This window comes from Periplaneta americana, chromosome 11 (genome assembly GCF_040183065.1).
Source record: "Periplaneta americana isolate PAMFEO1 chromosome 11, P.americana_PAMFEO1_priV1, whole genome shotgun sequence".
Lineage (NCBI taxonomy): Eukaryota > Metazoa > Arthropoda > Insecta > Blattodea > Blattidae > Periplaneta > Periplaneta americana.
In genome coordinates this window covers 179,102,933-179,125,847 of record NC_091127.1, presented here as the reverse complement: position 1 = coordinate 179,125,847, position 22,915 = coordinate 179,102,933, and the positions used below count along the sequence as shown (strand labels likewise).

Below are 22,915 nucleotides of genomic sequence, written 5' to 3'. Positions count from 1 at the left end.
TAATTAATGTCACAACTATACTATGAAGTAGCGCTCAATGATTTGAGCGTAAGAACATTTTAGTTGCATTTCGCGGAATCCATTGTGCAACAACAGCGCTTAGCGGTAATAGTCATGCTACTATCCATCACTCGAATGAAATTTTTATGCTCTGTAGGAACAGAGAATTTCACACTTTCGTATTTAGACTCATCCAACACTCCTTCGAAACAGGCGAATTCGTCTCTGTACATTGTTTGCAAGGTCCAGGTGACAGATTACCGATGCTACACTCTACTCCAGGAACATACGATTTTTTTTTTGTCTATGTTTTCATGCGTGAACTGTGTAAAGAGTAAACACACTATGCGGCATGTGCAATCTACGAAAACCACTCCCATTTTCGTCAGACTCTTCTCTTTCACATGAATGACTTTTTTTTTTTTTTTTTTTTTTTTTTTTTTTTGTCTAGCCAAAAGTGCCGTTGTTTTGGTATTGCCAGTTATTTGGGTTGCAGATACGAGGGATTTTACTGCACCTATAAAAACAGTATCTAAAAATCTTTACAAATTTCCAGTGTTAGTTGGACATATAGAAATATTTTTCTGTTAGAATTTTCTCAACATTCTTTCATGAACAAACTCATTACTCATACATAACAGGACTATTTTTAATGTTTCAGCACTGAATGTAGTGTCACCTTAAGTAATGTAGGGGAACTGGCTATAGAAATGGTAGAGGTATCAGTGCACTCTACTCTTGAACCGACCATGCAACAGCAGGTGTTTCAGTGGAGCCAGGAAAATCTTCAAGCTCAGCTTCCTCTCCAACCTGGGGCTACTGCCAGCTTTACTATCTACCTCTACTCACTTGCAGATTTTCTCACACCCAATGCTGTCTTTGATCATGGTAAGGAAAACTATTTATCGGACTTGTACTGCATTTCTCGACAAATTGCTCTCACTGATATTTGTTAGTATTCTGTGATCTATCTTTATACAGAATTTCAAGTTTTAACATCGTGTATTCATTACATTTAGAAAGAGATATATTATGTTTCTTCACAGCATATTACAACAAACGTCGTGAGTTTTATTGCTACTAGTTCCATGAATTTATATTAAACACTGTCTCTTACAAGTTTAGATTTTTTTAAAAGTTATTTTTGTACAGTATTAATTAAATATCGTATTATTAGAACTGTTTCTGATCTTCAGATGCGAGCAGTACAGCGTTCGGTAGTCAGCCAGCCAGTTTTCTGTCTGGACCCAGTTCTCTTCCATCTCGACTTAGCTCACCAACATTTGGTAGGGAACAGGCATCAAGAAGATCTGAACTTACTTCCTCATTTAGGTGACTACACTACAATACCTTTACTTCTACTAGGTTAGGCTAATGTTTCCAGATTTGTTTGTGCATGATATCCTTTGTCATTTTAATAAATTTTTCACAGTCCTCATTCCTGCACATAAATTCATTCCAAGTTTAATAATGTTGCATGTTCATTTCATTGCCTCTTGTATTCAGCATGGTTGAATTAGTTTTATATTGATATAGCGAAGTTTTTACTGTAGGAATTAATTTAAGCAGACTGAACTGTATTATAATAGTTATTACTATATTAAAAATTGATTTTAATGTTAAATATAATAAACTAATAGGAATGTTTATTAATAATTACATATATTTATTGTCTTAATTAAACAGTTACTTGAAGTCTCTTTGTGCCTAATAAACAGATATTTTAATATCTTATATAAGCATCGCAATAATAATAATTATATTTCTCACGAAAACATTTTCATAAATTTGTACGTATTTACTAATACTTGTATATTTGGTATACTTTGTCTTCAGAGCAACCCCTATTTTAGGGGACGTTTGTTTACATACATAGAGTGAAATTCATCTACAACAGCATTTACTCCCCAGAAGCATTTCATTGCCTGCTTAAAATAATTCTACTCCTTATCAATCATGAAATACAGACAATAACAGTAGTAATATAAGTTAATATGTGCATATTCTCTTGCTTGTAATATGTGTGTGTGTGTGTGTGTGTGTATACAGTGAAACCTGCCTTTGCGGTCACTTCATTTAAACGGTCACCTGGCCAAAAGGCCAATTTTTTCTGGAACCAAATGGATTTTCCATAAGATCAATAGAAATTCTCTCTTTATTTAGCGGCCACCTCATGCTCTGGCCAGCGGCCGGGGTCTATTTGGATTCGAACCTGACTATAACAGTCACTGTCCAACAAAAATCTTTCCACGAATACTGTCTGACCTATTTTTTTGATGGTTAGAGGACAGGAAGCAATATCACACTTAGGACAATATCTAAGTGTACAACAGTATACCTCCATGTCTTGCGGTTAGTTTGTTACTATTTTATGACTCTTTTGTCACTTTCCACTCCGACCCTGCACAGCTATAAATTCTTACTCGTTTTTAAAGGATTGAAACACGGACTTTTTCTATGGAAAATGTCACAGTATGTTTTAGGTCAGTAGTTAACCATTCAATTTTTTTTCTCCTCTTTCTATCTTTCTCTATTGGGACCAACTTTTACGAATTTTTCTTCCTTTCATTCAGTTGATTCAGAGGAACTGTGAAGTTAGTTTGAGAGAGAAATCATGTCTAACAATAAATCTAGAGTGGTGTTAAGTTTAGAGGTGAGACGAAAAATGATTGAAGAAAGTGAGAAGGGAACATCTGCGAGAAAAATTGCAGAAATATTCAAATATGAAAAGACACAAATGAACAGTATAATTAAGATTAAAGATACAATATTAAAAGAATGGGAGAAAAATATGCGTAGTGGCCAAAAAAGAAAGAATCTGTATTTAGTAATGTGAATGATTTCGTTTACAAATGGTTCAAGTGTCCGAGGGCGAAGAAATTGCCAGTAAGTGGGCCTATGATTCAAGAGAAAACTCTTGAAATTTCCAAAGAACTCAATGTAAGCAATTTTTTTGCTAGTACTGGGTGGTTAGAGTGCTTTAGAAAACGGCATAACATTGCATTTCGTTCTGTCTTATGAAGAAGGTGACATTGCAACCAATGTTATTGAAGAATGAAAAAAATAGACTACCTTCAATTCTTGCGGAATATGAACTCGGAGACATTTACAATGTTGACGAAACAAGTTTTTTTTCAGGGCCCTCCCTAATAAAACTTTAAGTTTTAAGAAAAAGGAGTGTAAAAGGGGGAAGTTGGCAAAATACAGAATAACCCTACTCTTTTGTTGTAATGCTGTAGGAGAAAAAGAACCATTCTTAATGATAGGGAAATCATTGAAACCGAGATGTTTAAAAAATGTTGACAAGGGCTTATTGGGGGTGAAATGGACTGCCAACAATAAAGCTTGGATGACATCATCATTGTTTGAGAATTAGCTATGCGATTTCAATTCCAAGATTAAACGACAAAATCGCAATGTGATCCGTGAAATTGGTGTTTCTTCCCCCAAATACATCACACCTTGATCAATGTATTATCCAGTCATTTAAACTGGGGTACCGCAAGCGAGTTTTGAAAAGGCTAGTTGCAAGAATGGAAGAGGTTGACGATTGTTGTACGCGCACAGTACTAAAAAGTCAATGAAATTCAGTATTTTCATGCTGAGTCAAAAAAACTGCAACCTTAATCAAGCATATACATATTTTTGTATTTGCATTATTAGGCATCTGAAACGTTTTGTTGGAATTACAATTTATCATATTTTAAAATAAGGTCAAGCTTTGAGTACCATAGAGCCATAGAAGAAGAAAATAGTGCAGCCAAGAATGAAGTCTGACAGCACCAAATGCTACCAACTGCTCAGTATTATATTTTATATTAACTGCTATGGCTGCTCTCACTATTGTCACCGTCCCCACCCCCACCACCACCACCACCACCACCACCACCACCACCACTACCACTTCTTTACAACTGTAATTGTGTGTCCACTTTATGAGTGTCATTTCCAAGCATGGAACTCACTATTTTTTGTAATTATTAAACATGGCAGCAGCAGGTAATGAGGAGTGATATTCATATGATATATGTCCAGTCATTACACAGCAATCAGCAATCTTATCATATCAGATGATGTCATAATTAATTTTTATGGATCGCAACCAATACTTTGGAAAAGAATGAGCAGCACTAAGAAATACAATATTACCAAATTTCATCGCATAATGGTTGCACCCTTATTTATAAACAGACTGATCAGGACTTTAAAATTTCACCGCATAATTGTCTCATGGATATTTCTGTTTATCACGAGCTAGAATTATTTAAAAATAACATGCCACCACTGCAACACAAAGTATCTTTATATTCAAGGTCGAATGTGCGAAAAACGGTAGTGGTAGCTGATGAAAGTGAATGGAGTAGAGCACCAAGATGTTAGCATCAAGTCAGTAGCCATAAATGCCTTCAGTTGAGTACAGGTGTTGGTTCTGAATGGTGTTTGTTTACATGTGTTCATATACTTTTTTTTTAGACCAACAATATACTACTGAACACATCCGTATTAGGTACCTGAAAGATTTTGTTGAAATTACGATTTATCAACATGATAGATCAACTCGTGAGGTCTGTTCAGTGTATTTTAAGTGTCCAGAGAGTGTGATGGATGTCATGATGGTGAGCTACCACCTCAGTGCGGGACGTCAGATGTCTTCAAGTTAGAGAGAATGCCGAACTTCAGATAAAATGATATCCATAGTAAAGTCGCAATATGACCATACTAATTAAAGTGATTATATAAAAAATAAAATAAAAATGTCAATCCGCAAATGCTCAACAAATGAACTGTAAGGTACCACAAGATATTGTCTCATGGGTATATTAATATACCTCCAATGTTATCTCATAATTTTCTTCATATCCAAATTGCATGTAATAAAATTATTGTTGAATTTACAGGTCAGGTGGTAGCAGTCGTTCAGGGAGTAGTCTTGGTTCATCTCGTTCACCCTTTTCCAAACTTGGCGCTCCAAATACATCAAAGGTATATGTTATACTTAAGTAAACATTAAAAAGTTTGATGTATGCATAGATTATGTTAAATCAAAATACTTCTAGGACTGGCCTTAATCTGTGCTTTATCTTGAATGATAAAATAATTATTCTTTTTACCCTATTCCATGCACTTAGGAGCTGATATCATGGCTCTGTCTGGCAGGAAGACAGAGAGAACGTGTTCCCCTATTATTCCCTGGTAGTGAAGATGGGGGAGGAGTGGAAATGTCTCTTAGTATTCTTTAGTAATTACAGTTGCATATTTCTGCATTATTTATTATTATTAAGGGGCGGATTTCTATGACATGTCATATTTTTTTCTATGGTATTGTTTCGATTTTCAGACTGATTTAAACTTAATTGCAAGCATGTTGAAGAAATAGGAGGGCATATAAATGCATATTTGGACTTTATAATTTTGTAGCATATTTAGTATGAAACTGCATATTATGTTATATTTTGGGAATAACTGTATGCATGCATATTTAGGCATTTTTTAAGTTTTATAGCATATTTAGTAGAAATTCGCGTCATAATGTTTTATTTTGCGCATTTCTCATATTTAATGGATTCATTCAAACCATAACTAGCTATGAAAGTTTTTCAAGATAGCTCTAAAATATCTACATTTTCGCAGAAATGCATTGAAAAGAAAGTATGCACTGACTGTGGAATGTGGGGTTTCAAGTAGCAGGTAGGCTTCTATTGTTCGACCCTGTGAGCAAAATCATGATGTACGCAACAAAACAGAGTTTCCTCACAATTTTAGTTTTCGTAACTTTCTCCTCTCTCTCGGTCACTCCTTGTTTCTTCAGTATCTTTCCGACAAGCTATTCTAAAGACAGGACATTTGAAGTAATTTGCTTAAATATAACATCCAACTGGTTAAACATTGTATAATGCCGAAAATTAAAAAAAATCTAACATGTGTTACTGATAAAGTCATATTTTGAATTTTATTGGTCATATTTTTATGTTTTTTAGGTCATGCATATATCCTGTTTTTTTTAGGTTATAGAAATCCGCCCCCTAATTATTACTATTTGTTTAAATTACAACAGCATTTTCATTCCTTCTAATTTTTTTTCTCCAACAAAACAATGTTGATAGCCACCACTTAGTTCGAATTTTCAGAATCAATCTGCTCTTCAGTTGACCCAGAGTGTCGGACTAGGGACCGGATTTCTAGGTGCTAAAAAAAAGAGATTTAGGACTTTATAAATCCAATTCAGGACTTCTAGGATTTTATATAAAATTAACACACGCATGCACACACACACACACACACACACACACACACACACACACACACACACACACAGACATAGACCGAAAAAATAATCTGTGGTGTGACAGCCCCCAAAGGGCCAACTGCTGGCCTTATGTCCACATACCATACATTAATCATGATGCTAGGTGAACGAACACTGGTCCTACACACGGCCGAAATTTCTTGAGTGCTCATTTCATACCAGTAATCCAAAGTATGATGCCTTAGGCCACAGAGCTATGGAGCAGGACATACATATGTCATAGTACACATTATTTTCGAAAAATATATAAGTACAATATCTGTACTTTCTTCCACTTGAATTTGCAGAAATATGGTAAGAAGAAAAATCAATCATTCTTCTTAATGTATTCAGCTGTTTGCTGACAACATAAAGTCCACTGTAGCCCACTGTAGTCTATTCAGTTTTTGTTTTTCACGAGAAATGAGGGATATTTTGATCAGTGTTCATTATAGATGCCTGTTGCTAGTAGCCAGAGGTGGGGTGTAGTCAATATATACTGCAGGGCTGTGCCTTCTGCAACTGGTACTGATGATTTTAATTTACTTCTTTTGTGGTTTATGGATGGACAGTACAGAAGAATGTGTTCCAGATCTTCATCATGCTTATTACGCCACAGACAAGTAGGATTATCAGAAATGTGAAATTGGTGTAGGTACAATTGTATGTAAGAAGAAGAATGATACCATTGCATTTCGCACTCCCAGTAAAGTACTGTTGTATGTCGAAAGTCACCATATTACTTTTGTAAATTATTTACAACACTGTTTTACTGGTTGGAGGTATGAAATTATAATAATTTAATAGTGAATTATCAAAGGTTTTGGTACCTATTTATTAAAATATTTTTAAAGCAGTATTTTACTGGGAGTGAGATTTATTCTATTTTTGCACTTTTATAAATGAAACACACGAATTTTACTCAGAATTGTAGCCTACGAGTATGTGTGTTCAAATTTGCAATGCTCAAAAGAAGAGATTTTTTGGACAATAGTGCATGGCTGAACTTCATTAGTGATACTTCGTACTCATTTAACTTTCAAACACATGTCTTAACATTCATTTGCAGATCCTAGAAGGACAACTGAAGCTGAGGTATTCTGGAGGACCAGGCCTAGAAGCAGGATATTGCCGTGTCAGTTCCATTACATTGAGTGTAGAGATGCTGCCTTCTGTTCAGATTACTAATTGGGATGTTCTCCCAGCAGAAACGTGCGTTATAGTTTTGTTATGATGATATGATTATTATTTTGTTTTTAAAAGTGCTATGTCGAGGTTTTGAAAATAGTTCATTCATCATTTAGTTTTATGAGCAACTAAAGATGATTGTTTAACTTTGTTACAGTAACTCTCAGTTCTACCTGGTACTGGACATTGCTAACATTACTAGTCATGAACTGGAACTGCAGTATACTCCATCGAAATGTATTCTTATTGAAGGAAATGAATCCTGTCGAATTCCTGTGCCTGTTAATAGATGTCCACTTTCAAAACTTACCAAGGTATGAAGAACTTTTTGTCATAATAAGAAGCAAATGATAAACAGAACGTCTTGATATAATATTACTCATGACTACTATACAAAAAGAGAAACATTTTTAAGGTTAAAGTTCATATCGTTGGTGTTCGTGCAAAATGTCATATGTAAAAAAAATTTAAAAATGTTTTTTTCCTCTAGATATGCGTTATTTTGGTGCTCACATATAATTACAAAATATCACAAGTTTCTGACCATTAGGAGCCGAGTAATTCAGCATTTACAAAACATCGTATGTTCTTTGTCTGTTCAGTAGTTCCTGCAAATTGTCTCATATTATACTCTTTATCTCTGTCCATGTGTTAGCAGCGATTTCTCAAATATTTTGCCGAGTTATGTATTTTATTATTATTTTATAATAGGTTTCATATGTATAATTTAGTGTATTCCTTAATTGCAAATGCAATTCTTCATTAAGTTATGCACATTTTGCTATTATTTCGTTCCTTGTTGCAAACATATTTTAATAAAGTGATAATGATATTTATAATGTTTCTCTCTGCTTATTTTGTGCTCATAATAGTTTGTAAGTTATTCAGTTGCTTAGTCAAGGAAGAGGAGCAGGAAATGGTTGTCAAATCCAGAGAGTTTGGAAAGAAATGTAAACAAAATGAAAAGAATGAGAGGGGAAAATGAAATACAAAGGTTTAAAGTTAGGAGATGGGAAATATAGATTAGCTTAAGAAATCTACTAAAACCACGTTATTCATGTAAATGGACTGCAGTGCGAACTAATTCATTAGCATGTTTAACAATTACTGAAACAGATCAAACAGCAGCATTTCAACATTTTTGGATGTCTGGTGTGCAAGAAAAGCTTATGTTACTTCTCTTGTAGACATCAAAGAGGTTAAGTTAGAGAAGAAAAACATCATTGGCTGTAGGATCTACAAAAAGAGGAGAATATACTTGTACTAAAACACATTCTAGTCCTTAACAGTTTGAGGCTAGGGGAACGAAGCGTTAGATCATGGATGGACATGTTAGCAGCTTTCTGGCCCAGATCAACAAACTGATGAGGCTTATGACACCATGAATGATTCTTCAGCATGCTTCACTAGAAAGAGTAGAAAAATGGAAACTCCAGTCGATCCAAAATCATTGTCTGTGGAGGAATTTTTTCAATGTTTGCCTAAGATGAAATCGCATTATTGTAGATCAACATCTTCTAAGATTCGTCTTGAACCTATATGAGGAAGTAAGGTCAAACTTTTCAGTGGATTTCAAAATTTCTGCTCTAATAAGAACAATAAATAAAAAGCAAGTTTGTTAATGTTTTGTAGAGTGATGTACAAGTTGAACATTGATCTTTATCAACCTGAAAAGATGAGTGTGAATTATGCATAAAATACAATCTAGATAATGTTTCATCTGAGAAGTATCAGACTCACCAAAAGCAAAAAGGATCTTCACGGCTTCAGAAACATTTGAAAAAAGAAAAACCTGTGAATAATGACTTATTCTACCCCTCCTTTTAATCACACTCAATAATTTCTTTTTATCATTGATAATAGTTATTATTTCATTTTAGATACAGATAGAAAATTCAATAAAATAATTTATTACGAACTATTTTCGTTTGCAAAATGTCATAAGTGAAAATCAGTGCATAAATGAAATGTAAATTGTCGTAAGTTCACAATAATATAAATATAAGTCAGTTGTCAGTTACAGAATGATAACACCTTTTAAAAGATTTGTTTTTATGATAATATTTTAAGTTTCAAAGTAATTGATCTGAAACCAACAAAAATATTCAGTTTTTTCCCTTTCCTGAAAAGTTGGTAATTTTAACGTACGACATTTTGCGCGAACACCAATGATATCTTCTTTTTGTCTTAATATCATCTTTTATTCTGTTATGCCTCGTAGGTGGTCTTTTAATCTTTTGATTGGCCTATATCTCTACTTATATATTTATAATGAAGGGAACTTTTGAAGAAGTTTCGTAGCTTAAACGTATTTTACGTGATCCAATCATTTATGTCTCTATTCCTTTCCATTTTCATTTATATTATAAACATCTTGGATTTGTATTAGAGGAAGATAATAGGAACTTGTGTCTATTTAAGATGGCAGTAAGCGTAATTTGTGGTAATTATTTTGAATAAAGTAAACTAAATCTTATTCAGAACTCAGAATTATTGATGGGAACACAATCCTTTCAATAACTAAACTGAAACTAATGCTAGACAGCCCCATTACTGTCAACTTGACAGCCAGACGAGACCTTTATTGTTTGCATTTCTTTCCGCTTTTCCTAAAGTTGCTTTTATTCAATTGAGGACTGTTTCTTGAAATATAAATATATAATATAAAATGTGGTCATATATACTCGTATCGAGATGTTGCTATCACAACTTCGAAACACATAGTTCACTACAAATGCGTTTTAAATGTTTTTCAATCTCGGTCTTCACTGTGCACAGTTGGTGTACAGAACTGCCTTCATAAGGCTAAACCACCATTAGTAAAAAGAAAAGAAAAAATTGCATGTAAATAGTGTTTTCGTTAATGAAATATTAAAAAGTAATTTATAAAAATAATCTAAATGTTATGCTTTTTTTACTCGATAGTGTAGATTTATGGAACGTAAAAGAACATTATTCCTGGAAGACAGCACTCCATCCAAATTTGACTCTTCATTTTTCAGCCACTCCTAAATTTAATTCTTCTAACCAATATTAGGTTTATTTGTACAGCAGTTTCCGACAGTTTTCAACTGTCATGAGTAGAGTCCGGATGTTAGGCAAAATGCCTTTTTTAAACTGAGTGTATGTATGAAAGACCTATTATAGATAAACACGTTTCCACATGTTTTGGGACGATAGGCCCAATTTTTATTTTGCCTATTTTAGCTCCCATTGTCTATTTTAAGGTTAAATGCCTTTTTTTTAGCCTTTTTACGTCGTTATTGTACATTTTCTATATTTTTAATGCATTTAAAATAAACCGTACATAAATTATATCTCCAGCAATACATATGTTTCCAAGAAGTCATAAACTTTTTTCCCCTACTGATTCCATCTTTTATGTCACTTAACAAAGATGTTTGAACAGTATAATCCTCAGGGCTCAGGTCACTTCGGGGTTTACCAGCGAAAGAAAGGGGATGAGGGAAGTATTAAAAGCAAGTCTCCAGGTCCCGTTACTGTTGTCGCTTGCATGCACAAGTCACACGTACTTAGAAGTCTCTAATCCCTTCTCACACCCCCTCTTTTTGAAACAATACACAGTCGGTTTTTCCCAATCTCTGAAATAAGTTGTTTTAAGTTTTCTCCAATCACTTCAGTAGAAGTAGAAATATCTTTTTCCATCATGAAAAACGTTCTCTCTGACAGGCGGCTCACTATGACAGTTGACAACTTAAAAAAGCATCTTGTTGTGACATGTAACCAAGGAAAGTGAGTACTGTATGGGATAGTTTATTAAGTATTTGTCTATTTTGTGTCCGTTTCCATGAATAATAAATGCCTATTTTTACTATTTCTATGCCTATATGCCTGCCTATTTTAACCAAAATAAATTCCCAAACATCCGGGCTCTAGTCATGAGCATGTGCACATCGACTTTTCTGCTCGTAAACTCCAAGTGAGCATGCTCATGACAGTTGTAAACTGTCAGAAACTGCTGTACGAACAAACCTATTCTCATCTGACCTCCTATGAAGGAACTAATGAAGTTTGTGTTACAAGTGATCACACTTCAGAAATGGAATATTTACAATTACTAAACTAACAGAGCCCAGGAAGCTCTTAAACAACCTATTTGGAGAAGTCAGCAACTAACCAATATCATAGTAATTCATATCAAGCAAGACTCATCAGTGTTACATTGACACAAAATTGTTACAAAGTAGCCATTTCATTGTCAGACAATTTGGAAGTATTAATATGGTGTCCTAACTTCAGCTCATTATAAAGTTATAATTACAGTATAATTTCTTACTCTTGATTCACTTATTTCTCTCTAACGATGAAAGTAGTAAGAAATTTCGACATAGACTGGATCTCTTCTTAGATTGCACAAACAACTAGTAATTGTTACGAACTGATTTTCGCTTTGAACAACGTTCAAACCAATTAAGTAATTATAATAAGCTAAATACTATACTTTTCTTTTCAGCTCTATAGAGGGGGTAAGATATCAGCAGATGATCGCCTTGAATTAGATCAAATATGCAGTGAACATATTGCATCTTCAGTGGATCTTAGGTGGCACATCCTTTCAAGTGACACGAGAGGAAAAGTGTCACTGAGAGGAATTACTCTAACTCCAGAGATGTTAGACCTTGTTCGTATGTCGCCATTGCAGTGGGGTATGTATTTCTGTACCAATGTTATATTTTTAGTACAAGGACAAATACAATATATTTGATCTTTTGTGCACAGTTTGAAAAAGGAATTAAGTAAATTTTATTAATATTTACGCACCATTCTTAATGCTGATTAACATTTAAATTAAAATATCCCTATAAAATGTTGATACATTCTTTCTCATTATTATGATTTTCACATTTCGCAACATTTCAGTCATATGCCGCTGATGCTTCTGTTCATAATTTATTTTCTTCTACTATAAGTTAGAAATCACATATGAAAGAATTCATATACTGTGCACCCAAATGAAAAGATAAATTTGCATTTTTCTTATTGCACACAAAATGGATTACTACTATTTTATTATCCCAAAAGTTAGATACCAGTATCTGATTTTATTTGCTATGTATAAATTGCATGGCTGAAATAGATGTGTGTAATCAGCTATGAACAAAATCATATGATATATATCGTTATGGTTTGTAATGGCTTGTAATATGACTGTGTTACTTACGAAAATATAAATTAAAAACTGATGGAGATTCTGTTTCTGTTATTTCCTTATCAAGCAATCAATAGTACTGTGAAAGCAAATAGTGTAGTTGAAAACAAACATTATTCTTTTATGGACTTTCACTTGTATATATAGCGGTATTGTCCTTACTGCCTTTTCAGCAATATTGTGGCCACTTACTTACTTACTTACTGGCTTTTAAGGAACCTGGAGGTTCATTGCCACTCTCACATAAGCCCGCCATTGGTCCCTATCCTGAGCAAGATTAATCCACTCTCTATCATCATATCCCACCTCCCTCAAATCCATTTTAATATTATCTTCCCATCTACGTCTCGGCCTCCCTAAAGGTCTTTTTCCCTCCGGCCACCCAACTAACACTCTATATGGATTTCTGGATTTACCCATATGTGCTACATGCCCTGCCCATCTCAAATGTCTGGATTTTATGTTCCTAATTATGTCAGGTGAAGAATACAATGCGTGCAGTTCTGTGTTGTGTAACTTTCTCCATTCTCCTATAACTTCATCCCTCTTAGGCCCAAATATTTTCCTAAGCACCTTATTCTCGAACACCCTTAACCTATGTTCCTCTCTCAAAGTGAGAGTCCAAGTTTCACAACCATAAAGAACAACCAGTAATATAACTGTTTTATAAATTCTAACTTTCAGATTTTTTGACAGCAGACTGGATGATAAAAGCTTCTCAACCGAATAATAACTGGCATTTCCCATATTTATTGCAATATTGTGGCTTGATAAAATAATCTTGTAACAAAAGACCAATACCACACAATCCTTCCTGTCTATTAAATTATTTGTGACAAAAACCGAATATATTATGTAATTGTGATTTCTACTACACAAAAGTAAAATTGTTGCGAAAAATTATTTTTTTAAATGTTGCTCCATTTCTGTAATTTAATCATAATTTGTATTATATGTGCATCAGTCCTGTATAAAATTACTCCCAGATACTAAATACAAACAAAATTCGTTCGAGCTGATATTTGACATCTTATTGGTAAGATAGGGTGACCAGACGTCCTGTTTTAATGGGATTGTCCCTTTTTTCAGCCTCTTGTCTCCTATCCCGAGAAAAGTATGCTTGGAACGCCAAATGTCCCATTTTAAAAAAATGTCGTCCCGTTTCACCAAATTATTGTTGAAATATTTCTTTTTCTTTTAATTTATTTAATAATCACGTAAAACATTGGTTAATTCTATGTTGTTTCCATCAGCTGTCACTGTAATGAATTCAATAAAGACCATGTTAATCACAAAACGTCATTTAAAAAATGGTCTTGCATGGACTTCTATAGTTGCTGATAGTAGGAATCCTATTGACAGAGTACCCCAGACTGCAAGGTTAAATTTTGCTTGATTGGAATGTCCAGGGACTGGTCAAAAGCATTAAAAACTAAGATGTATTTTATAATTACTGGAGATTGATATGACAGTTACACTCGTTGCTTACGAGATTACACAAGCTGGCGCATAGCACGATCGAGAGTAGGTCCCTGTGAGTCATGACAATTTCTGCCGCTAGGTTCGCCTCACTGCCCTAAGAAATGATGAATAGTACCATTACAAAGCATTGTGTATCGTGAAAATAGTTCGATTAATTGTGCATTACTGATTGAGTACGAATATTATAAATATGCCAAGCATATTACAGTGTTATTTGAAGTTTGTTCAGCTAAGTTATATTCGAAAATTGGCAGGTATCCGTCACAATTCTAATTACTTTAAATCCAATATCTTCCACTACTTTTAGGGCTTCCATAGTCAATTTTGCCAATTCATCTCCGGTTAAATTGTGTGTAAAATAAAATGACACTGGTATTCTGTACTTTGTAGACAGACCCTTGAACAGAATGCGCAGCAATTTATTGGCCAGCTTATTTTCAATCCCAATAGCATTTTTCTCAGTGTCTGTCATTCCTATCAACATATCCAAATTTCTGTCATACATCAATTTCGGTTTAATACTCGTCAATAATGAGAGATCCAACTTTTTCATTTTCATGCTCCAAGGACTTTTCCTCTGCAATTAGCCGAGCCTTTATCAAAGAGGTGACACCTGTTTCTCCTTTTGAGTAACCAATATAAGTTTTTAATGTCTTTTGATGGGGTAAGCGTAAAATACCCAAGTTTCTTAGCAATCTATAGCCGGTAGATGACCTGTTAGATAGCAATATGCAGATTTTCAGTGTGTTTTCATGAAATTTACACTTTTGTTTTCCGAAAGCCTGAATTTGTTCAGTCAAAAAGCTTGCTTTCAAACTACCTTCTTTAGCAGCTTCTTTTATTTTGGTAAGTTGCTTTTCAATTCCTTGTTCTTCCTTCTCGTTTTGTTTCTGTAAACTCCAGAGCTTGCTTTTTAAATTATATATTGTCTGTCTTAGTTTTCCAATAAGCTGATTTTGTTTCCGAATTGTCCTAGTAATTTTTTTACGTTGTAATGTAATGGCTTTGGGAATTTTTTTACTTTCAATTGAGCACTGTGTGGCTATAGTTTTTTATGTGCTTCATAGATTTCTTCAATTGAAACATTTGCTTCATTGAAAGCTGATGTACTATCTTCAACATTGGGTTTATTTTTCTTAGCAGGATGGATGTTATTCACCACTTCTGTTATCCTTCTTTTGTTGCGTCTACTTATGTTTGAAACATTTTGTTTATGTTTTGGAAAATCATCAAAGACGGATGGTACCAAATTAGGAAGCAAACGTTTTAATGTTGTGCTAATGCTAAAATCAGCTTCTTTGAAATGTCTGCTGCAGACACGCGATTTCTTGTTTGGCGTCCAAAGAGTCCTTGGTTTGTCCCCTTCGCGAGAAATGGCTACACACCACTTCTTTCTTAGTCCTTCATCTTGTGGAAAACAATAAAACGAAAAATCACATTCTTTATTCTGGTTCGATTTGCACAATGGCACACAGCAGTAAACCATTTCAATCACACAAATTACAGGCTAACTTCCTAATTTAATAAATGCTGATTCAAAATATATTTACACGCACTAAAATACTACAGCGTTTACTATTACTATGCTCAATAGATTAATCATTAGGCCTATAGAAATGTTTTCACCACTGCAAGAAAAAAATCGCGCAATAATTATACTTTTCAGTTATTGTGACGTTCGTATTTTTTTTTTAAAGAGAGGGAAAAGTTAGGCCTTCTTGCAAATGCTTAATTATCAATTCAAGGAAATTAAAGATAATGCAGTACCTTAATTAGTTGCAATATCTTATTTAATAACAATATTAATAATATTAGGTGAAAAGGGTAGGCTATAGTGCGTATATGTAAGATGTCAAGTTAATTTATTTCCGGAAATGTTTGGTGTATGAACTGAAGTACAGAGCAGACAGTCCCTCAGTTTATATGTAATATGTTTTAATATCAAGAATGACAGCCTTTTATTGTAATATAATTGACGAGTAGAAGTTTGGAAATTACGTCTATTGTCCATAAAATATTGTACGAAGCATTTAATAAGCAATGGTGAGTCCTTTAAATGTCCCAAATGTCAATGTCATTTAAGTGTTCTGCTATGAATATTTAGGGCAGAACAGCGCTCCGAGCGGCGGAATTGGCATTACAAGGGAACCACTTCAGACTCGTTTTTCAAGCGCTATGCGCCAGCTTGTGTAATCTCGTAAGCAACGGTTACACTAGTCGCCTGGAATCTGAAAGCATTGCAGCCATTAGCTTCGTCTGTAAAACAGAAAATGCGCATGTGTGAGTATATATTGTAACTTTAATACAAATTAATAATGTAATTTTATTCTCACAACAATAATTACTTTCTATAATTGAATGTAAACACTTCCGTCAAGAATGGGATTTCCACTCCACACAGTAACACAGTATTCGTTATTGCATTTCACAGACGACAATGACAATTTACTTGGATTATTGAGAACAACAATGAACTGTTAATCTTAACTAATGTTCACAGAGCACTATTTACAAAACAGAACGTCAGTTCTCAGTTCACAGTTCGTTTGCCATGGCTAGTTCTTCTAGCTCAGTCACTTAAGTTCACAGTATCTCGAACCCAAGACCTTCAGAGACATTCCACTGAATGCTCACACAGATGTGGACACACTCAAGTCGAACTCCGATCTCGAAGCTGGCTTCACTGCTACACACTGCCTTGCTGTCCAAAACTAGCAACGACTGGAACTAACTAACTAACTGCTGCTCAGTTCACTCGCGTGTCGTATTTATAACTAAACCATAGTTTCTGGAGAGTATGATTTTGCGATCAATCGACAGATGCCTAGAAGATGGCACCTCTCGAATTCTCTGGATTTCTCCCCTCACTGCTGCAGTCGCCGTCTCTCCTCTCCTCTCTACGCCACAGCACATGCCCCAGGAAGCAGATGCGCGCGCAACTTCATTTGCCGCGCCGAGCCACTGCTGACCTTGCCCTCCTTTTGCCGGTCGTGAGATCGTTTCCCGGCTGTCACAATATTTATAGTACTGCTTCTGCCCACCATGTGATGTCACTCATGCTTGCATATCCCAGGCGAGAAGTGTATAGCATTATACTTCTTACAGCTAGTCCACATACAGACAACCAACCAACCAACCAACCAGCCACGTCCGCCCACAGCAGAGGTGGTGGACATCGCTTGAGTGGAGGATCCAGGCACCAGGATATCTGGCCTGATTTTGGATATTTTTTAGGGAGGGATGACCCTGAACTAACCAATCAGTAACTGACGGTTCAGCCATTCGACTGACTAATCAGTTGATTGTCTCCTTGACCAGTCTTTAGGGTGTTTCATTGTTCAATTGGTTGATATTCGATCAATTATCGTGTTTCCACATACAATATATTGTGTTTTTCTTAATTATCATACCTGTTTTAGTCAATATATCATATTTTGCCTATGTCTGTAACTGTTATTTGTATCCACAGAAGTAACACTGAATTCTCTACCAGTGAAACCTCAAGAAGAACTGAGCTGCCGTGCAGGCCAGTGCTTGCAACTTGGAATTTCTGTTCATAACTTTCTAGAGAGATCATTGTGGCAAGTGTGTCTAGCAGTGCAGTTTTATCAGGACCATCAGAATGGAGTTAATAACTACCGACTAGAAACAAGATTGGCTAGTGCAGGAGCATCGAAGGTTCTTCTGCCAGAGGTAAGATATATACTGACTCTTCCTGATCTATGATTGTGATGTGGATAAATTATGAGTCATATATTTAGCTTCTTACATTGAACAAAATCTAAAAAATGCTTATTTGATTGGTTATAACTTACGGCAACGAAGTAATCACTGTCGAGAACAAACTCGAAAAAAATATGAAACAACCACTCAGATCCATCATGGGAGGAGTAAAAACAACCCCATCCAAGTTCTACGTAAAGAAGTCATCAATTTAAGAAGGAAAAAGGAATAAACTGCCACTACATTTCAGCAAGAAAAATCACTGAAAACAACGTACTATATAAAAATTGGAAAAGCTTGGCTTGGAAGCAAAAAAGAGTATATATCCTTTCAGGATAATGGCACGAATATATACTGGTAGGAGCAAGAGTATCCTGTATACCAAGGGTTCTCAACCTTTTGAAGATTGTGAGCACCCTCAATATTTAATGCTAAGTGAGCAAGCACCATGAAATCGAATAGGTTTAGCCTAATAAATACTTACATAAATACAATAAATAAATAAACAAATAAATACAAATCAAGCTTTCAGGTAAAACGTCCTGTAAAGTTGATTTGAATAATTTCGAGGGAAAAATTGTTCTGGGGCCAGGTATTGAACCCGGGACCTTTGGTTCAATACATACCGGTATGCTGGAACAAAATCTTTCGTGTCATGGTAATAAACACAGCAAATTACTAAAATTTACATCAATGTAAGGTTAGAAAAATGCATTTTTTATCATTATCTTCCATGGTACAGAGTCATATGAATTGTCTTCACACTGTTAGAGTTTTTCTATCTTAAGGGGACACTCAACTTAAAAATTGGAGAAAAAGTGTCATAGAAATGAAAAATTAAATTTCTACACTAATTTACGTGACAGAACTAAATCAATATGCAGAATTCTTCCCCTATTCATTAACAAGTCACAGTCAAATGCACAAAGCCAAAAAATAAAAAATGATAATTAAAAGTGATATTTTGATTAATGATTGATTAAAAACTGAAATATTTTTTATTTTGAAAAGTACTGGATCTAATGAGCTGAGATTTTGCATGTTACTTTCCATGTGTATATTAAACTTTTTTCCAAATTCGAAAAAGATTGGTCAAATAGGAAAAAAGTTCCAAAATATAGTTGAGTTTCCCCTTAATGTTATTTAAATAGAAACAAGAAATGTTTAGGTTTTCCAACTGTTGTCATTATCCAATGGAACATGAGTGGTGACAATTTCTTTTAGATCTTCTCAGTATCAACCCAATTTGGTTCAAATTCAAGAAAAAATAAAATAAACAGAATGGAAGTTCTGATCTTATCAGCAACGAAGTTGAACTCTTCTTAGTGTTACATTTCTTGCATTAAATACACTAATAGCTCTTGTTACAAAATCTGTGTTTGTGTTTCAGCTGGTGGAACAAGGCAGTGCATATCACGAATGCAGCATTGTGTTCTTTACACCTGGTCAGTACAAAGTGGACATACAATGCTCTTCTCAGGACAATCATCCCTTGGGAGACAAAGACCAGACAGTGAATGATATTGGTCACATCTGGAAATTCACTCCACCTGTTGCTATAACTGTCGTTGATGACTGAATATTTATCTAATTTCAAATTTATTTAATTATGATATTTTCGTCATATTAAATAATTTTGAAGGAAGCTGTGAACCAGATAATACAAAAATATTAAAATGACAATAAATTAGTAGGTATTAAAATATTTCAAAACCGAAACAAAGAATAATAATTCTTATGTAACAGAAGTTGACTTGGGATAAATACATTCTTGAACCAAAAGCTGCTTTGTGAACTTTTCGCCTGTTATTTCCAGCAATTGTTCTAAAGAATATGGATATTATTAGAGTGCAAGGGATAACCACGCATGCAGATTATTTTCTTGTATACCCATCATTCTCAACAAAATTGTATAGAGACGTGAATTATGGCATCAGTAATATAAATTATGAACTACTGTTTTCATTTCGTAAGTGTAGCAGTTTCTAGCAATCTTCTGGAATACTATATTCGGAAATTACATAAATTAATTAGGTCTTGTATTTCTTAGCTACTTGGAATATTATTTTCTCTCATTTTAATCTTTCTTTCAACTACCCTTCTCTGCTTTCTTCTGTCTCCCTTTCTCTCTTCTCAACCCTCTCTTCCAGTGAAAATGTTTCAGTTTGTTACGTAAAATATCTGTTATGGTTGGATTTGAACTTGCTCAGATATTTTAGACTGCCATGACAAAGTTACAATTGTCATTATATCAAGGTTGAATTAATATTATATATTTCTTTTTTACCAGATAGTGGCCAAATTTACATAAATGTGATGTATGTATGTACAGTGAATATTTAAATAATTTATACTAGTTACTACATTATTCTCGAATATATTATTTGTAATATAGTTATTGTATGTCACAATATTTTTAAGAGCTGATGATCATTCCATTCTTTAATATAAAAATAATTAAAGAGGAACTGTGAAACAAAACCCAATATTCCCACTTCCAATTTATTGTAACTGAGTTTGAAATGGATTGATTCGTTTACTCTCGAGGACTCTATATCGGGTTACAAAATCTACTCTAAAGTAAATAATTGAGTTGAAAGGGATCTGAGTTTTTATACGAATGTAGCATTAATCTGTTTGAAACACAGTTACAATTGGAAGTGGGTTTAGGGGGTTTTATTTCAGATCTCCTCAAATTCTAAATACAGTTACCTGGTGTCAACAGTTTGAGGTGTATATACTATATTACATATTATACTTTCCCAAAGTGAAGTTTAACATATAGTCTTAAGTGGCCTTTCAGATAGTATAGGTAGCTTATTTTGTAACACGTGGTGAAAAATAAAGTATACATAGTATGTAGCAATTTATACTAAAGTTAATTTTTGATTACGGTTTCCAAACATGCATTTTTATTTTCAGATATGAATATTCCGTCTGTGTAGGTTTCTTAAAATATGTTAAAAGTCTGGTATTTCATTTGTCCTTTCACGAAATTTAAAACTGTCAATGAGGGAAATAAATGCCTCATGTCGATTTGCTAAGTAGTGATACCAATTTTATAATTTATTACCATATATACGCAAATACTCAACACACATTTTTTCCGGAATTTAGCGAAGAAAAACTGGGGTGTGCGCATTATTTGAAATAAGGTTGGTACTGCTTTGTCTCAAACACTTGTTTAATTTTCTCTCCTAAAATTAGAGCGCGCGGATTATTTGATGGCATGGAATATTCACATATATACGGTAGTTTACTGTTGCGAATGAAGGAGTAATTATATTTTTTCAAGTATTTCTTCATTGCGAATGTTTGCATAATTTTGCCACGTCTGTAATGGTCAGAGCACCCCAAGTCTTATGGTCAGTATTCAATTCGATTTATTATGTGGTGGTTAAATTTTAATACTGACTGATGATTGACTCCAGAATATTTGTTAAGTTTATATGTTTGAATAACTAAGAGACCTCTTTTCTTACGATCATAATATGATAACCTATAACTTACACCAGTAATAATAATTGAGATTATTAAATTAAGGCATTTGTAGTGTACCACTGTCGAGTAATGGTTAGCACGTCTGACTGTGAAATGAAAGGGGTCAGGTTCAGATTCTGGTTGGAACAAGTTACCTGGTTGAGTTTTTTATCCGGAGCTTTTCCTCAACGAATTGAAGCAGAATTACTTGGTAACTTTCGACGTTAGACCTCGGACTCATTTCGCCATCATTAATTCACATATCATCCATACCATAGCCTGGGTTAAGTTCATTATGCAGTATGATATAACGTGCAAGATAGCAAAGTTATAACACTTGTTATAAAAATTGAAGACAGTATTTCTAACCCATTGGTGAGTAATGAGTTTTCGTTATTTACTTCAACATTCTCCTCTAAGAGTGACGCACTGTAGACTTCTGACACTTCATCTGTGCATTCTCTGACCATTAGTGTGTGACACAGAAGGGCACTGAAAGAGTCTGAGCATACATAAAACACTACGGCCCACGCTACCACATTTCCAGAAGACATCAGTAATTCTCTCTGAGCAGGAGTGTATACAAGGGGGGAGTTTCCGGGTTTGAAACCCCCTTTTGAACTTTAAAAAAATTAAATATTTAGATTTGAGTATTTTTATATCCATAATCGTTTTTCTTTAATTCTTCACTGTCAGAGTAACAAAATCTACATCGATATAAGGCATAGTCCTCTTACCCCTCCTTCCTTCAATATATTCTTGCCAGTTTCAATCTTCATCCTAGGTGAGTTTCATGTTCCATTATTATGTTTAATTACGTACCTATATTTCAATATAGTTCATTGTTTCCATGGATTTTCCGGTTATGTAAAGTGTTTTATCTGTCATATACAAATAATTATTGTTGACATATATATATATATGATTATTGTGTAAGTGTAATAATGACAAAAGCATTTTTTATTTTACAAAATTAAACACAAGTTAAAATTTGATAAAAATTGGAGGGCTGTGGAAAATTATGTTTCAAAGATCTTATAGTATTTAGTATTTATTTATTTAACCTGGTAGAGATAAGACCGTCAGGCCTTCTCTGCCCTTATCTTATAAGGATATTAATGCAATTTTTGCAGTGAAAGACCTGCCCCCTGGGCAGAACACTGAAGTGAATTCATGAATATGTCTTATTAGAACATAGTTTAATATTAATAAATATACCGTAAAATAATAATAATAATAATAATAATAATAATAATAATAATAATACACAAAATTTAAAATACCAATAATGTAAATTGAAAACAATTTTAATAATAACCCCCGTGACAAAATTCTGCATACGCCACTGTGTCTGAATAAGGAAAATCTTGTGCTTCTAAAAGTGCGTATTTTCTGCTTCTGTTGTGTTTGTCTAATTTTGTATATAATATAATAGAGCATTCAACTCCTCTGTCCAAATGAATTATGCTATGCTACGCATACTTCCTTGAATTTATATTTTTGTAGAGAGTTGTAGCAGGGCAATCGTCTCTCCCCATCGTTATGACATCGGTCAAGTGCACAGATAAAATGTCGGAAGTCTAACT

The 22,915-nt window shown here is 34.1% G+C and overlaps 1 protein-coding gene across 4 annotated transcripts in view; it reads left to right on the top strand.

Annotated features, from left to right (window-relative positions):
* The window catches only part of brun (trafficking protein particle complex subunit brun), a 55,432-nt gene extending 35,798 nt beyond the window's left edge, over window positions 1-19,634 (top strand). For all 4 annotated transcript variants that reach the window (XM_069840570.1, XM_069840571.1, XM_069840568.1 and 1 more), the window contains 8 exons: window positions 662-888; window positions 1,197-1,332; window positions 4,899-4,983; window positions 7,356-7,498; window positions 7,632-7,788; window positions 11,949-12,141; window positions 17,596-17,819; window positions 19,240-19,634. In XM_069840570.1, coding sequence (XP_069696671.1) covers window positions 662-888; window positions 1,197-1,332; window positions 4,899-4,983; window positions 7,356-7,498; window positions 7,632-7,788; window positions 11,949-12,141; window positions 17,596-17,819; window positions 19,240-19,428 — 1,354 coding nt within the window. In that variant the 3' untranslated portion in view covers window positions 19,429-19,634. The remainder of the gene's footprint in view (window positions 1-661; window positions 889-1,196; window positions 1,333-4,898; window positions 4,984-7,355; window positions 7,499-7,631; window positions 7,789-11,948; window positions 12,142-17,595; window positions 17,820-19,239) is intronic.
* Window positions 19,635-22,915: the final 3,281 nt, after the last annotated feature.